We start from the raw sequence: 18,546 nt of genomic DNA on the forward strand, positions 1-18,546 counted from the left end.
ACACATTTATTCTTTTTTATATATATTCTGTTTATATATATATATATATATATATATATATGTGTGTGTGTGTGTGTGTGTGTGAGTTGTATTGTATGTACGTCTTATTTGTGGCTATGTCAGGTGATTTTACTAATTGTTATTTAAATTAACTGATTGTATCATTAATTGTTTTAAGCACTGAGGAAGGGGAGACCCGAAAGCTTTGCTGTTCTAAGTATTGTATTGCTGTATCAAAGCGTGGATACTGAACGTTCTGTGCTCTCTTTTTTGCTGTTTGATATTATGGTTCCACCATGTAAGTTTGCTTCTGGTGTTTGGTCTGCACTTGTTCTTACAGGGGAAAAGCTGTATATATGCAGCTGTTTACATACTGGTATAATATTTTGGTGTACATTTCTGTGTATTCAATGGAGTTAACTGGGTTTTGTGGGGATTTGGAGCTTACTAATGTATCACTTGGGAGTAGGTAGCTTGCCTTAAAGAATTTCTAAAGATACCTTGAGTGGAAGGGATTTATGGCTTCAGTTTTATTTCAAAGGAGACTGCTTTATGGTCAGACCTAACAAGTAATGAAGATACACAAGGGGTGGTGCAAGATGCTTCCATATTAGTAAGGAGAAGAACCAAGATCCTATCCCCCCTTGTGGGTTCTCTGACTAATTGTCCCAGGGAATCCGTATTGACAAAGTTCAGGAATCTGTACTTGTGCACTAGCGGTGGTGTAGGTTTCCCAGTCTATAGCTGGGTAGTTTAGGTTCATAGGTTCATAGGTTCATACTAGGCTATCTGCCCGAGGGCATTTATAAGCCTAGCCCATAGTTTTGTGGCTTACGCCACCCCTTTAGTTTGGAGAAACTATGCCCATTATTTTGCTGTGCCTCTGTCGAGCAGTGACACTGAGGTAACCCCTGGGGTGTATCTGCGATCTCCCATCCATTGGTCAAGATTCCTCTTGAACAAGGCCAGCGAGGTGCTCTGCCTCACATAAACCGGGATTTTGTTCCACAGCATAGGGAGTCTTTGGGTGATGAATCTATCCCTCCAGCACGTCCTATTAATAACCGTGTTGAGGTTTAAGTCTCCCGCCCTTGTGGCTCTGAGGGATCTAGATTTTTTGAGATGAAGCATGTTCATCAAATCTGGGTTTGACGTGGCCTTGTATGTCAGGCATAGGTCACCTCTGAGCAAGCGGTAAGCAACTGAATATAACTGGAGTTCTTTCAGTCGGGCAGCATAAGACAGATTTTTGAGACCCTTTATCCTTTTGGTGAGGAACTTCTGTGGCCTCTCCAGCAGCTGCAAGTGTCGGGTCAGATACATTCCGAGTGGGGCATTGCACTCGATCATTGGTCTGATGAGTGATGAGTATAGGGAGACTATGACTTCCCTTGATCTAGATGTGAATCCCTTCATGATAAGGTGGGCAATGTAGAAGGTCTTCCTAACTACTTTAGCAATATGAGTGTCGAATGAAAGGCTACTGTCAACCTGGGTTCCCAGGTCCCTAATAACTTCTTCTGTGTTCAGGGGATTGCCACCTGTATGGTAGCTAGGGGTAACCTTATTTTTCCCGAAGGGTATGACTATGCATTTCTTGGCATTTAACTTTAGGCCATGGCTCTGGCACCAGTTATCCGTTTCTGTGAGACCCTTCTGAAGGATATCTGTGTCGGATGTGTTTTCAACTACGGCGCCCAGTTTGCAGTCATCTGCAAACTTTGTTAGCCATAACCCTCCTGTGTTTGCTTGTACTTCAGAAAAGTAGATGCCAAACAAGAGTGGGCCCAGGACTGAGCCCTGTGGGACACCACTTGTGACAGGCTTTGAGTCTGACATGGCGCCAGCAACTCTGACCCTGTGGGTTCTGTCACTCAGCCAGTTTGCAACCCATCTTGTAATGTATGGATTTACATTTAAGTTGATGAGTTTTTCAATGATACCTGAGTAAGGTATTGTATCAAAAGCCTTCGCCAGGTCTAGGTAGGCTGTATGGACTGCCTTTCCCTCGTCAATGGCCTTGGTGACTGTTTCAAAAAAGTCAACCAAGTTTAGAAGGCATGATCTGCCTTTGACAAAGCCAAACTGGGTTGGATCCAAAGTCTGCAAGTTCCCTATGTCTTTATTTATGAGATCCATTACGATCCTCTCCATGGCTTTGCAGATAAGGCTTGTCAAGCTAATGGGACGGTAATTTCCAGGGTCGGTGGAGGCACCGCCTTTGTGGAGTGGGACCACAGTTGCTGTGCGCCACTCCTGGATGCGTATCCGGAGGTGAGACTAAGATTAAACAGCTGTCCTAACTGTGGGTTTAATTCCTCGTTGAGTTCATGGAGCACACAGCCGGGGACACCATCAGGTCCCATGGATGCTGTGTTCTTTGCCTTGGAGAGTGCAGTTCTCACCTGGGCGTTAGAGATGTTTGGGGGGCTACAATCATTTGGTATAGATATCTCTCCTTTAGGGGAGGGGAGAAGTTTGCACTGAACCTTTCAGCCAGTATGTTGGCAATGTCTGTAGGATCAGTAATCTTCACATCATTTTGAACTAATTCTGAGCATATCTGGGAGTTTCCTCCTAGGTTTCTGACATAGCTAAAGAATGCCTTATGGTTGTCTTTAGAGTCCTTAGCTATTTTTTTCTCAAAATTAGCTTTGGATGATTTTATGAGAGCTCTTAGCTTTTTACTTATAGTGATCAGCGGTGTCTTACCTTTTAAGGATTTTGCTCTATCTTGTAGTAGCTTTCTCCTTTTGTTGTAGAGTTTGTTTATGGCTGGGGTCCACCAGACTGGACGCTTGCCTTTGGTACAAAGAGTCTTTGTTTTGCTTGGGATTGCCTGATCCATGCAGCCCTGCAGGTGCTGGTAGAAGGCATTTGTAAGTGATTCAGCGGTTTGAGTAATGTTAACCGCCGGCTCAGGGGTCACCTAAGAAAATGATATTAGGTTTAATAGTGAGTGATTCAAGTTTCTGTACATAGGTTTTGTGGCTTTTTTTATCATAAAGTTCTATAGCTAGTGGTATGGGACTTTTCTGGTGGTTATTTGGGCATGAAGAAGCTCTAGTGCTTCATGTTGCTTTCCTAGCCTTAATGTGAATCTCTTCTCAATGAAGACTGATACACTTCCACCTTTGTTTCCCTCCTGCGTAGTAGCTGGTCTAAATGTGTGGAAGGTATTACATCACTGCTCAGCTGGAGTGCTCTCCACTATTTTAAACCATATCTCAGTCACTACACAGTTGTCAGTGGCTTCCAGGGTGAGAAGAACTTGTAAGGAGTGGAGTTTTTGTTCAGGCTCCCACCTTTGGTCAGTAACAGCTTCATATTTTCTTTTGCTTGTTTCATTATATTTGTAGGGTTATCAGGTTGCCATTGCCTAAAAAAGGCAATACAGTGGTGGACAATGTATTTGCCAATAAGCAAAACCCTAGAGAGAACAGATGCAGGCCATCCCTGGTGGAGCAGCATGGTCCGACGATCATATCCTCCCATGCTCACTAATATTGGACCCCTTTAAGTGACACCAAAACCTGAGCCAATTATTGAAGTAAATTATTTTTGCTCATATCTTGGCATCATCCTTAGAGAAGGTAAAATGCTGCTCAACACTAGGCTCTTACCTGCCTTGGACACATAGTTTGAGAGTTTCATCATATCTCTCTTCATATAATTCAGTGAGGTACACCTCGTGTCATTGACACTGGTATAAACTGTAACAGAGTTGTACTGGTACTTGTGTTTTAAGGACTTGAGTGCATGCGTGATCTGATGGATCCTGGCACCAGACAAGTAACTAACCATCACTCTTTCCTGCTCACCCTGGTAAGAGGCACATCTGTATGTCTTACAATGGAGTCACCCATAACAAGATTGTTTGGTCAGTCAATGTCTGCCTCATGGGTTCAGCATCTGTGACTTTGGGACTACATGTGCTATGTGAAGAAGTAGGCTTAATATGCTGAGGATGCTCTGTGCCTGTGCTGTGTTTTTGAGGTCTCTGAGGTTTAAGCAAGTTAATCTTTAGAACCTCAGCATATGATGAAGCATGTGTGTTGTGATGACTTTGGAGAAATGTGATGTGTGGTATACTGCTGACGAATATGGTGACTGAGTTTACTGTTTGTGAGATTTTTGTCTCCAAGGATATTATATATGTACTTCTCTCACACACTTTTTCTTATAGTATGTGCTATATAACCTGTTAAACTCTGCCAAAAATGATATTTTTTTTGTATATCACCTGCCTCAAAACTGCTCACTGCAGGTGTATGCATGAGATTCCAGTTAGTGTGTGTATGCAAAGTTAGCATGGTGGTTGCATTGTACCACCTACATAGATTAACCGTTGTCAAGGCAATTTCAGTGCAACATGGCCATACTACTGGACTGGTTAAATTACAGCAGGTGTCGTCTGGGTGCTTTAATCATGCTTTTCATTTCAGTGTTTCATCACGTCACTTTCTTTGTTACCATAAATAAGTAGCGCATCTCTGTATTGCATAGCCTGCTATCATGGCTTGATAAATATACCTAGAGGATTCTTGTTGAAAATTTGACTCCTTTTTGTGACTACACAGTTATAGCTGCTGACTTTTGTCATTTTTCCTACCATACATGCAATGGTTTTGTTGTTAAAGGCAAACCTAAGTAAAGTAAATTGAAATTTTGTTGACTGTATTTGACAAAATGCCCTTCACACTGAAACTCTGGGGGAAATGTATGGATGAAGTATATGTATTGCTGGAGTTTTGCTTCTTTGTGATTGACAGGATGGTGAAAGTGAAATGTATGAGTCTCCAAGCAGTTAAAATGGCATTAGTAAACAATTTATTTTTATTCACCCAGAATGTGACAAGAGCATCCAAACAAATATTTATTCTGTGAGACTTCTAAACAGTCCCCTCACAAACGTCGTTATTGTTGAACTAAGCATTGAAACTGGAATAAACACTATGAATAGTAAATGCACAGCATTCTGAGATCCTTAGAAGATAAAAACATTTCTGAATAATGAAAAATTTTCCATTAGACTTGTACTGTTTTGTAGATTAATATACAGCAACATACAGTGCTGTATCACAAGTTCTGTCGTGATATTCAAATTCATTGAGTTGTTCTGCATGCTTGTAATTCCTTTTTTTAAAATTCTTAAGTAAAACATTTGCAGTATTTTCTAGTATTTAAATGATACAAGCTGACAAGCCGTGTTTTTGTTGCAAAGCTCTGTGAGATTTGAAAACACAACTTGTGTATGCCAACAGAAATTCTGAGTTTCAAAGAAAAGAACCCCAAAAACTCATGTTGTGATATAAACGTGCTTTACTATTTAAAATTGTACTGGAACCATACTGCTTAACCTGCTGTCATATAATACCTCACGGTGCATTGAAATGATAAATCAGTGATTGCACACTCAACATTTTTGTTCAGCAAAACAAACTGCATGTCAGTCAGAGTATTATAATATGTTAGTTCATAATACCAAGTACAGCTTGCAGGTATTCAGTATGTATGTTTTAGGCACTTTCCAGTAGGTGAACAAAATATTCTTTCATTTGTGTGACAATGAATATGCTCTCTAACAATAAAGGAAGCAGTATTTCTTCTTCTGATGCTCAGTTGCAAAGAAAAACAGTTCTGTGAGCATACAATTATCATTAAACTTATTTTGCATGTGCAGGTTTGTTTAAATGTATACCTGAAAGTAACTAGGCGCTGTAATCCATGTTATATAACCAGATTGCTAGAATCTAGATTTTTTTTATGTACAAGTTTCCTCAAAAGCATACAATCATTTCATATTCATTTCTGAGCATGTGTATGTCAGCACTGTTTCATATTCACACTACTGAGACCAAAAGATTAACAAAGTGTAAAGGGGATTGAAGGGTCAAAGAGATTTGTCCTTACAAGCTTTTTAATGAATGAGTGCCTCCTGTCTTAATAAAACCCTTATTAGTGTGTGTTTTTTTTCAGGCAGCAGTTCACACAGTTGAACAAAAGGCTTACAGTATAAAGACAGTGCAGCTGTGCTTTCTAGAGCTTTCCTCCATTATGAGTAACAAAGCCTCACACATTGTACTGGGAAGAGATAATGCAATATGTGAAGCACACTTGTTTGGTTCTGCCTCAGTGACTTGTCTCCTTACGACAGCAATGGACCCCTTAGCCATAGTGCTGGCAGGGAGAACCACGCTGGGTGACTTCTTCTTTTTACCTTTTGACATATAATATTTTAAACATTGTCTTTTTACGCAAACTATACCAGAAACAAAAATATATATAAGTATGTCATTGAATACTTGGTTAAAAGGTTCAGTAAAGAGTACAGTTCTAAAAAGGTCTAAATTATTTTTATGCAGGACCCACATACTGTGATAGAGAAAATATTTTTTTGCTTATTCATCCATTAGAACAAATAAATTCTATAAAATAATAGTTTTATATCCTCTCTTGAAGATGGTGATCAATTTGCCATGTCATAAAACAAGTCTAAAAGATACATATGTACATTAAACATCATCATGTTGTAACTTTGATGAGAAGATGCAGAGTCTGATGTTCTGAAGATTATGAGCATTCTGAAAAAGCGTATTATATTAATCACTAAAGCAGGATCGGTACAACTTTATAATTAAAAATTACTTCAACGCACAATTATGTGAGAGCAACAGAAACCTTCTATACATGGTGTTATATGTAATGTCACATAAAACTAAACACAAAGCATTTGTTGTTATATTGATGCAGTAGTAGAAATGTTTTATTAATATAAGATATTCTGTGTTCAGAGTATGTCCTGAAAAATTAGAGAAAATAGAACAGCCCGTGGCTATTGTAATCCTCCATTATTTACTGCATCTTTTACTTTATTTTTTAGATAGCTGATCAGCTTTCCTGGATTTCGCTAACAACACAGGATAGTTTTGCCTGAAGATGGAAACACTGGAGTCTGAACTAACCTGCCCTATTTGTCTTGAGCTGTTTGAAGACCCACTACTGCTGCCTTGTGCCCACAGCCTCTGTTTCAACTGTGCACATCGTATTTTGGTTTCCCAGTGTGCCAATAACGAATCAGTGGAAGCTATCACTGCATTTCAGTGTCCAACTTGCCGTTATGTCATTACCCTCAGTCAGCGTGGCCTAGAAGGACTGAAGCGTAACGTCACCCTACAGAATATTATTGATAGATTTCAGAAAGCATCTGTGAGTGGACCAAATTCCCCAAGTGAAACTCGTAAAGAGAGATCATTTGAGAATAACACCATGTCTTCTTGTGAGAAAGTTCAGTGTCAGTTCTGCGAGCAAGACCCACCACAGGATGCAGTTAAAACCTGTGTCACTTGTGAGGTTTCTTATTGTGACGAGTGTCTGAAAGCCACACATCCCAACAAGAAGCCGTTTACAGGCCATCGTTTGATTGAACCTGTCCCAGATTCACACATCAGGGGATTAATGTGTTTGGAACATGAGGATGAGAAAGTTAATATGTACTGTGTTACAGATGACCAGTTAATCTGTGCCTTGTGTAAATTGGTAGGGCGTCATCGAGACCACCAAGTGGCAGCCTTAGCTGACCGCTATGAAAAATTGAAGGTAAGTATCACACTTGCAAAATTATATTTGTAAGAATACAGAAAATGACTTAGCATATCAGTTGTAATATCCTTTAGTTAAAATGTGTTGTAAAGACTTATCAGTGTATGTATATTTTAATAAGAAGTACGTTTTTCATTGTTCAACAAAATATATATTATTTTGCTTCTGTAGGATTATTTGTTAATACAGTTGTGGCTCTCATTGTTTTCTTAGGATAAAAATTCATTTCATTTTCTCCTGTGCTACAAAGATTCAAATAATTTTTTGAAAAATGTATGGAATTTGTTTCATATCTCAGTCACATGTATATTTTAATTAAGCATTTGTAAGCAGCAACTGATGAGTTTAAATGAAAGAAAACATATATTAAATACAAGAAGAAGAGAGGTGTTTTTCTTCATGTTACGAAGTATTTGTTCTGATGCTGTAATAGTCATATGCTTTGGAGGTTATTTATTGGTTACTTAAGCTACAGATATCTTCTTGATGTTGTCACCAGATACATTGATCCAGTAATTATTATATGTTAAGATTTGGTGGCAACATGCTTCAAAGCTTTCCCTGATTTTAAGGGATGTACCTGATTTTGGCTGAAACTTTTGATTTGGCTTTCATAAAGTATGTCATTTTGTAACCAACCACTGATGAATAGAAATGCATAATAAACTTAAATAAATGAACATTTTCAATTATTAAAATTTCCCCTGATTTGGGGCTTTTTTCTCTATTTATGGGTTTGTTCCTGATTCTACAGAAAAGCTAGAAACAATGGGAGGAAATAATTTATATCAGCATAGAATAATGTGTCCATTTTGCTCCAGCGTATGTACCAGGTAATGATCAATTCATACCGTATTTCAGTAAGTAAACAATTAAGAAGAATTGATCAAAACCCATGAAGCTAGATGGCTGTATGGCATTCATTAATTTCATTTTATCTTGTACAAAACCAGTTAAATTTTATGATGAACTAATTGGTTATCTGACAGTACTTTTACACCATGCAAATTCAAATGTAATTTATATTATATATAGATGCATTCCGTTATGGTATGGTTTAAGGAAATATAGTAAAATATTCACTTCACCATCTGAAAAAAAAATCTTATAATTGTATAGAGTCTCATAGGTGTTCTAATATCTGAATATTTTCAATTTTAAATGCAAGTAGTTGAGGGGGTAGCTTTAGTAATATTACTGCTACTTTCTGGGCTACTTTTATGTCACTATATTAAAAGAGAATTCTTAGCGTCGATATAAAAATATCCATTTATACAGATATGTAGTATGCCCACAGTTTTGATCCAGAGATTTCAAACATGTTGGATGTATCTGACTAACATGATATTACTTGTAAAATCAAATGCCAGAATAACACTATACTATGACAAATTGATGCCTTGGTTGCTCCTGCAATTTCTCACAGCTTGTGGAGTATATGCACAGGAACATCCATAATGCTTAGCTTGTAAACTTAAACTAAAACCATCTTCCATGCAGTTCTGTAGGTAAACCCAAAGAAGTTAAATGACATGTAATGGAAGTGATTTATGTTTTATGTATTTGATATTTTAAAGGGCATTATCCACTTTTCAGTCTTCACTTGTCTGACCAATGCAGATCGTTTTTTTTTTTAAATCGTTACAATAGCAACAAAGTTTTCTCCCCTCCTTGAGTTGTCATAAACATGTGTGGAATAGTAAGAGTATATTATGTTGAGGAAAAAAGTATGTTACATGTTACCCTCTACATATTTCATAAATGAATTATCTTACAATATTGTGGAATGACATAAAACTGGCAGCAAACATCTGGCATCCTAATGGCAGTAAGACAACAAATCTAGTGCTGTTTACAGCATGAAAACAGCTAGGTAAACAGTTGTGGTTATAGAGAGACTTGTTTATTTTCAAAGATGGTATAACTTGTGTTTTAACATAATATATTACACAGTGACATGAGTATACATTCAATTATAAAAGAGAAAAATCATTATAAAGATTTTTTCATGCATTATGCAAATATGATTTCTGTCTTAACAGGCATTACTCACTTTCATTTCCAAACAATGCTCAAGTCTTGGCTTCCCTCAAGCATCACTCCCCTCTTCCTAAACAATATCCTAGATGTGCTGTTTCTACTATGTGGTTTGCTCCTTCCCTTTTTTGAATATCCCATGCCCAATTATTTTATCTGCTTTAGAACATTCACTAATTCTATTACAGTTTGTTTTATTTCTGATTTCCTTTTTGTAATAGTGTTGTTTAATTTTGTCCATCTTATTAAGGTATATTTGATGTTCATCGTGTTTCCCTGTTGCAGTCATGACTGTAGGGTTCTCCCCTGCCGGCAGGCAGTCCTCGGTCGGCCAGAATCCCAAAGTCTGGGTCCGGCGATGTCAGAGCGCCAGGAGTACAAAGCTGACAACCGATGCCATGTTTTCCAGTCTTTCTTGCCGTGCGGTGATAGCAGTTCGCAAGTGCCGGTCGGCTGACTCATGACAATTTTTTCTAAACAAACTTCAGTCCGAAGATTTTCTTCTCCTACTCAAAGCTAAGTACCCCGTTGGGGAAACTTTTTTCTTGCTCCAGTCCGATGTCAGAAAAAGTTAATAATTGTATTTCATGTGGGAAGCAAATACCTCATAAGGATTTTCATTCTTACTGTATTCCTTGCTTAGGCCCTGACCACGACATAGCTAGTTGTCGGTTTTGTGCTAGATTCAATCAATGTACTATTAAACAAAGGTACGATTTTGCATTTCATTACTTCGGTAGGCGTTTTAATTACAAAATGTCATAGGATACGGTTCCGGCTACCGGAGTTCACAAACGATGCAAGGACAAAGACAGGCCTCCGAGGTCCAAATCAGACGATATCGCACAAGCAGAGCCAGCTTCAGGTTCAGCCATCATCAGTGAGGTGCTTTTGCAGCCCCTGTCGTCGGCCATTTCGGAACCTATAGCTGAAACGGACTCCCACGAGGAGCCAACCAGGCCTTTGAATATTTCTGTTGCAGGACCTTCGGACAATGCTCCTTCGGATGGGTCCGGAGCCACTGTGCAGGTACCGGCTTCCGAAGGTGTTTTCAGGCCTACTCAGCTTCTAATAAAGGCAAAGCCAAAGACAAAGGCAAAGACTCCTTCCAAATCAAAGACTGCAGCCCAGGCCTCTTCTGATCCGGCTCCCAAGTCTCAGAAACAGTTACTTAAGATGGCGGAGGACTTACTATGATTAGGGGTTCACATCCCCCTCCAGATAAAAGGCCAAGGCAGGAAGTTTATTATGACTCCTCTGATCAGGCTTTTGTTTCTTCAGTTTCTTTTTCTGACCAGGAATATTCTTTCTCTCCTTATGAGGATTCTGATGCTGAGGAATCCATTCCTTCAGCTTTTCCCCCTGAGGATTTCTCTTTTGGGGAAACTTTGCATGAAATTAGGGAACATTTCCACTGGGAAGGACAGGAGTATTCAGAATCTAAGAAAAGACTAAGGGATTTTCTTCTTCTTCCCCAACATAGACCCCTGGCTATTCCTCCTATTTTAGATATTGTGGATGATGCTTTTTCGGAGGCTAACTTAACTCCTGACTCTTTTCCTCCAGCTCCTGTTAAGCCAGACAGATACTATAGGGTTCCTGATTCCCACCAGTTTTTATTCAAGAACCCTACTGCTGACCCTGAAACCATTTCTCAGGGTGCTAAGGGCGTTAAGGCCGCTTCTGCTAAAAACCCCATTCCCACTGAGAAGGATTCCAGATCTTTAGAAAGATGGGGCAAAAAAGTGTACACTTCTGCTACTTTATCTATTAGGGCTTTAAACTGTCAGTTTCATATGCTGAAATACCAGCAATTTATCCTGTCTGTTCTAAAACAGAAGCTTACTTCCATTTCCACCTGTGCAGATGATAAGGAGTTACATGACTTAATGCATGCCACTGAACAAGTTGGGAAGCATGCTTTACACTGTGGATTTGATGCCTTAGAGGCTTCTTGTAGGGCTGCTGCCTCTGGCACAGTAATTAAAAGGTATGCTTGGTTAAAGGAACAAAATTTGCCAGATCAAGTAAAAGCTAAATTATTGGATGCTCCTGTTCAGCATAATGTTTTGTTTGGATCTAAAGCTGAAGAGGTGATTAAAAAGATGGAGGACAAAGCAAAATCCATGCAAACAGTTAAATATTTCTTACAAGTACAGCCACCCAGATTTAGTAGGAATTGGCCTACAAAAAATTGGTCCTTTCCCAATTCAGACAGGCCTCAGAGGGGTAGATACAGACGCTCCCAAGGAAGGCCTCAAACGCAAGCCTCTTATAGACCAAGACAGTGGACTGCTTCCACCCCTAGGGGAGGAGAGGACAGGTCGCAAACTCATAGGAAACAGACTCAATGACTCCCTCTGTTGGGCTGCAGGAACTTCTTGCCTGGAAGCCCCTCTTGGAGGCAAACTTTCTCTTTTTCACCTAAATTGGACTCATATAACTCAAGACAAGTGGGTTCTGGATGTAGTTTCAAGAGGTTACAAATTCCAATTTCATACCCTACCAAGGCCAAGCGGATGGTCAGATCTTCCAAAACATCAATGGTCAGAGGCCTTAAACCAGGTGGAAGCTCTCTTGGCTATGAAAGCCATAGAACTAGTTCCACTTTCAGAAATGGGACAAGGTTTTTACTCAAGGCTCTTTCTAGTCCCCAGAAAGCAAAATTCATGGAGACCCATTCTGAATCTGTCAGTCTTGAACACTTTTCTAGAGATACCAAAATTCAAGATGCTTACTCTACAGCAGCTACTTCCAATGCTGACCAAAAAAGCATGGATGGTGACTTTGGATTTAAAGGAGGCATATTTACACATTCCCATCAGGCAGGAATGCAGAAAATACCTCAGGTTCAAGGCCAGATTGAGGCACTATCAATTCTCTGTGCTGCCCTTTGGATTGTCTACTGCGCCCAGGGTCTTTACCAAATGCCTGGCTCCGGTAGTAGCTTATTGCAGACTCAAGGGAATTCAAATTTACCCTTATCTGGATGACTGCCTTATTCAGGCAGACAGCAAGGATGTCTTACTCCAGCATCTAGAGTTTGTTCAGAATCTTCTCAAGTTCCTGGGATTCACTGTAAACATAAAAAAGTCAAATGTGACATCCTCACAACAGATAATATTTCTGGGCGCTTCTTTAAATACAGCAACCCAGATGGCATTTCTGACATACGAAAAACAATTACAGCTGGCCTCAACTTTCAAAACCTTGGCAACTTTAACTCAGCTATCTGCAAGGAGATTCCTGCAGGCTTTGGATTACATGGCCTCCTGCATCCTTCTCGTACCATATGCAAGGCTACATATGAGGAAAATACAGTGGTACCTAAAAAGTGTATGGTCTCAGCATTGCCACAGTTTAGACATACTGATCTCCGTCCTGCCTTGTCTTCAAAAGGAATTCCTTTGGTGGTCCAAGGCATGTACTCTGAACAAAGGAAAACCCTTCTGTCTGCCTCCTGCCACTCAGATACTGACCATGGATGCCTCAGATTATGCATGGGGAGCCCATTTTCAGGGCAACTGTCTGCAGGGCCTTTGGACAAAGGATCAGAAGCACCTGTATATCAATTTAAAGGAAATGTTAGCCATTCAGAAAGCTCTATTGGCCTTCAGGAATCTTCTACAACCAGGACAACTACTGATACGGACAGACAACACCACAGTTATGTGGTACATAAACAAGCAAGGGGGATCTCATTCCTTTCCCCTTTGCAGACTAGCCATGGATCTCAGGAACACAGCTCTAACTTGCAATCTGGACCTTCAAGCACAGTTTCTACCAGGGAAGCAAAACTTCCTGGCAGACAGTCTGAGCAGAAACCTTTCGGACCCACACGAATGGGTGCTGGACACCAAAATATTCAAGATGATTACTGCAGTCTGGGGATGTCCTCACATAGACCTCTTTGTATCCCACCTCAATCATCAACTACAGATTTTTTGCACCAGGACTTTCCACGAACAAGCTTGGAAAGTGGATGCACTATCATTCAGTTGGAGAAACCTCTCGGGACATGCCTTTCCGCCTTTTCCTCTTCTTCCACGAGTATTATTAAAGATCAAACAGGACAAGCCCAAGATGATAATCTTGTTGGCCCCAAATTGGCCTCGACAGTTTTGGTACCCAACACTGAAAAACCTTTGTCTGGAGCCCCCTTGGGTTTTACCACAGACTCCGAACCTTCTGTCCCAACACCAGGGTTAGGTTCTACACTCCCATGTCAAAACTCTCAGCCTGGCGGCCTGGTTAATCCAGGGTCTTTGAATCATTCTCTCTTACCCAAGCAGGTTTTGGATGTCATTTTAGAAGCCAGACGTCCTAGCACTAGGAAATCTTATGCAGGAAAATGGAAAAGATTTTGTTCCTGGATGCAGGCTCAGGATTCTGATCCTCTTATTCCTAACATTCCTCAGATTTTACTTTACCTGACAGACCTCTTACATAAGGGTCTCTCTTTCTCTTCCATAAAGATTCATGCCTCTGCTATTTCTGCTCATTATAATACAGACCCTCCAATCTTTTCCTACCAGCTCATGAGACAGTTTCTCAGAGGAGCTAAGAACTTAAGGCCCCCTAGATCTCCTCCCATTCCTGCTTGGGATCTCAACTATGTTTTGGAAAAGCTCACCTTACCTCCTTTTGAGCCTGCTGCCACATCTGACATCAAGTTTTTATCTTGGAAGACAGCCATCCTGTTAGCTCTGACCTCTGCCAGGAGAGTTTCTGAGTTGCAAGCTCTTATGGCTGTGGAACCTTATATTATTTTTCATCAAGACAGGGTGTCTTTAAGGACTAATCCTACTTTCATGCCTAAGGTGGTTTCCAAAGTGGCTTTAAATCAAACTATTCACTTGCCAACTTTTTCCCCACTCCTCAAAATAAAGGGGAAAGGATCTTACATTCCTTGGACGTACACAGACAACTACGTTTTTACCTGGACAGAACCAAGGAGATCAGGAAATCAGAGCAATTGTTTGTTTCTTATGCTTCAAGTTCCCAAGGTAAAGCCATTTCAGAACAGACCATTTCTAAATGGATTGCTCATGGAATCAGATTTTGCTATTCACACCATGGAAAGCAAATCCCAGGGAGTATAAGGACTCACTCTACCAGAGCTGCTGCCACTTCTGCTGCCTTCCTCAGGGGAGTTCCTACCAAAGACATTTTGGAAGCTGCAACTTGGAGTTCAGTGCATACTTTTTCCAAGCACTACAATCTACCTCTCTACTCTAAGTCTAGGGCAGGCTTTGCTTCTGCAGTCTTGCAGGGTCTTATAGCCGCCCCCTCTACTTTATGACCACCTCCCTTTCATTCTGCTTTGGGATTCTACCCTACAGTCATGACTGCAACAGTGAAACACGATGAACATAGTACAGTTGTGTACACTTATCATAAATGTAGATGTTCGAGTGTCTTCACTGTTGCAGTCTGGGTTTCCCTCCCTCCTGTCCCCTCTTATTTTTTCTTTTGTGTGGTTCCTTTTTTCACCCTTCTTCTGAGGTGTATTTGCAAAGGGTATGGGACCTTACTCATTTTGGAACTTCTGACATCTGGGGCAAGAAAAACTGGAGAACATGGCGTCAGTTGTCAGCTTTGTACTCCTGGCACTCCGACATCAGGGAGCATGGCTGAACAGCCGACGCCGGACTCAGACTTTGGGATTCTGGCCGACCGAGGACTGCCTGCCGGCAGGGGAGAACCCTACAGTCATGACTGCAACAGTGAAGACACTCGAACATCTACATTTATGGTAAGTGTACACAACTGTACTTTTATATGTATGTATGTATGTGCATACATACGTGCATACAAGTGGTATTTACCCAGTACTGACCAATACTAAGATATGGCTGTATATTCGGTCACTGGTATAATTTGTACAGATACCAAAGGGCATTATTTTATTTGCATATAGCTGTACAACTAAGTTGGACATTCCCTTAAGTATGAAGTAGTTCAAGAACATCTGCTAGCAAATCAGAAGTGATATTTGTTATATTTCATTGTAATTGACAGCTCCGTTAGCTTAGAATGATAAAGTCCTTAACTATGACCCAAGCAGCCATAGATTGATTAGCAGCTCGTTGGCCTGTTGGAACTGATATGGAAGATATGACAGTTCTCAACATGTTTGGTTCATCTATTCATGGGAAGAGAATGGTGTTTCCTAGTCAGGTGATTTCATGAAAGTCACTGACCATGAAATGTAAGTTTTGAATACCACACTGATGACAGTAGCCCCCTGGGGGCATGTACATGGGAGTATGTACACCCATCAGTTAGAGTGCACATGCTTTCCCATGATGATCAAATGTCTACAGCATTACCGAAGGAAGGGGTTAAAGTGGGGTAAGGGCAGGGAGGGAAAACTGCCTCCTCTAACTAGTACAGCATGATACAAGTCACTGACTGGAGTGACTGACTACCTGCTGAGGTTATAGGTACATAGGTTGGTACTAGGCTATCAGCCCTAGGGCCTATACAAGCCTAACCATAACAATTTCCTGGCTATTTCTTCCCACAATATTTACTTCCCTGGATCCCTGTCTAGCAGAGTGACTGACATAATCCCCAGGGTGAATTTCCTATCTCCCATTCAGTCATCAAGGTTCCTTTTGAAGAGGGCCAAAGAGGCACTCTGCTTGACATGTATGGGCAGTCTTATTCCAGAGTCTGGGGAGTCTCTGGGTCAGGAACCTATCCCTCCAGTGTGTTTTGTTCATTATGATGACAAGGTTTAGATCCCTAGAGTGTGTGGCTCTGAAGGATTGGGATTTCTTTAAGTGTAGCATGTTCAACAGCTCTGGGTTTGACATGGCCTTATATGTTAAGCAGAGATCGCCTCTGAATAGAGGATATGTGACAGAGTATAGCTGGAGTTTTTTTTAGACAGTCAGCATATGGCATCTGCTTTAGGGCTGTGATTCTTTTAGGGAGGTATTTCTGTGGCCTTTCCAGTTGTTGCAGATGTCTTGAGAGATACATAACAAATGGGGTGTTGTATTCTATAATGGTCTAATGAGGGATGAGTACAGTGGGACAATGACCTCCTTTTTTCTGGATGAAAAGCCCTTAGTGATGAGGTGTGCCACATAGAAGGATTTCCTGACTGTTGTGGCGATGTGGTTGTCAAAGGTGAGACCACTGTCCACCTGTGTCCCCAAGTCTCTTGTCACACCTTTGGTGTTTAGTGTACTGCCACCTGTGTGGTAATTCATGGGTACATGTTTTCTCCCAAAGGGAATAACAATACATTTCTTGGCATTGAGCTTGAGCCCATGGCTCTGGCACCAAGCATCTGTTTCTGTAAGGCCCTTTTGTAGAATATCCACATCATTTGGGGATTCAGTAATGGCTCCCAGTTTGCAGTCATCTGCGAACTTTGTTAGCCAGAGTCCCTTAGTATTGGCGGGTACTTCAGAGAAGTAGGTGCCAAACAAGAGTGGCCCCAGGACTGATCCCTGAGGTACTCTACTTGACACTAGTCTGGAACTGGATTTGGAGTTGGCTACTTTTACAGTGTGAGTTCTGTCAGTAAGCCATTTGGCAACCCATCGAGTGACATAGGGATTAATGCCCAGCTTAGTAAGTTTATCTATGATTCCAGAGTGGGGGATGGTGTCAAAGGCTTTGGAGAGGTTCAGCTAGGCTGTGTGGACCATCTTACCCTCGTCTACAGCTCTGGAGACTGAGTCAAAGAAGTCAATCAGGTTCAGGAGACAAGATCGGCCCTTCACAAACCCAAACGTGGGGGGGGGGGGGGAGTCCAATGTTTTGAAGGTTACCAATGTCTTTGTTTATAAGTTCCATGATAATACTTTCCTTGGCCTTGCAGATTAGGCTTGTCAGACTGATGGGGTGGTAGTTCCCAGGATCCAAGGTGGATTCCCCCTTGTGGAATGGGATAACTGTAGCTGTGCGCCACTACTCAGTGGGCAAGAAGCCTGAGGTGAAGCTATGATTAAACATGACACTTAGGTGAGGTGCCAGTTCATTTTGTAGTTCATGTAGTACACACAAAAAAATGTAGGTAGAAAACAGCCACCGATGACGAACCAAAATGAACGGTGAAATAACAAGTTTAATAACAAAATGACTTAGTGCTTTCACCAGAAAAATACTGGCTTCTTCAGAGTCATTTTAACAAATGCAACGTAGACTAAGTTTTTAGTGTTACAGTTACACTGCCCTGGACATGCTATGGTGTATTTATAATCAAAAACACACAGGTAGGATCCCTCACTAATAAATCTACACCATTTACATGCCCCATATTTTTTCATACATGATTTTTTGTATGGTTTACCTTCCCTTTCTAAAATTGACTTTAAGTTTTCACCTCTGCTATATACAATCGATGGTTCTATACCTAAAATTGCCTTATTCTGGTCACTTAAGCAAGATTTCCATAAGTTTCTTAAACTTGCACTCAATTCATGTGCCCTGTTGTTGTACTTTAATACAAAAAATGTTTCTGTTTTGTTGTTCACAGTGTTAACTAACGTTGCCTCTTGTACAGCATGTAAGGCATTTTATGTTGGTAAGACAATCTGTAGACTAAGGGATAGGATATCTGAACATTTAAGATCTATTAAGAGAAAGGATGTACACAATGCACTTTATTTACACACCAATACATGCTCCAATTTTAAAAAGTTTTTGTTTTTTGTGGTAGGTAGAGTTATTAATACTGAGAGAGGTGTTGACTTGGTTAACAAAGTAGGTGTTTTAGAAACTGAATGGCAACTTAGGCTCAATGCCTTGAAATTTCCTGGTCTGAATGACTGTGTTTTTGATGCCTATTTAAAAATTTAAATCTAAGATTTAGTTCTATGAGAATATTTTTTTATTTACACATCGTATATACATATATATATTAATCGTGAATATTTTTGTTTATAA

The 18,546-nt window shown here is 40.4% G+C and overlaps 1 protein-coding gene across 3 annotated transcripts in view; it reads left to right on the forward strand.

Moving 5' to 3' along the window:
• MID1 (midline 1) overlaps positions 1-18,546 on the forward strand; it is a 1,755,005-nt gene that overhangs the window by 789,963 nt on the left and 946,496 nt on the right. For all 3 annotated transcript variants that reach the window (XM_044072558.1, XM_044072557.1, XM_044072556.1), the window contains exon 2: positions 6,884-7,599. In XM_044072558.1, coding sequence (XP_043928493.1) covers positions 6,940-7,599 — 660 coding nt within the window. In that variant the 5' untranslated portion in view covers positions 6,884-6,939. The remainder of the gene's footprint in view (positions 1-6,883; positions 7,600-18,546) is intronic.

This window comes from Protopterus annectens, chromosome 5.part0 (assembly GCF_019279795.1).
Source record: "Protopterus annectens isolate FY-2018-M chromosome 5.part0, PAN1.0, whole genome shotgun sequence".
Taxonomy (NCBI): Eukaryota; Metazoa; Chordata; order Ceratodontiformes; family Protopteridae; genus Protopterus; species Protopterus annectens.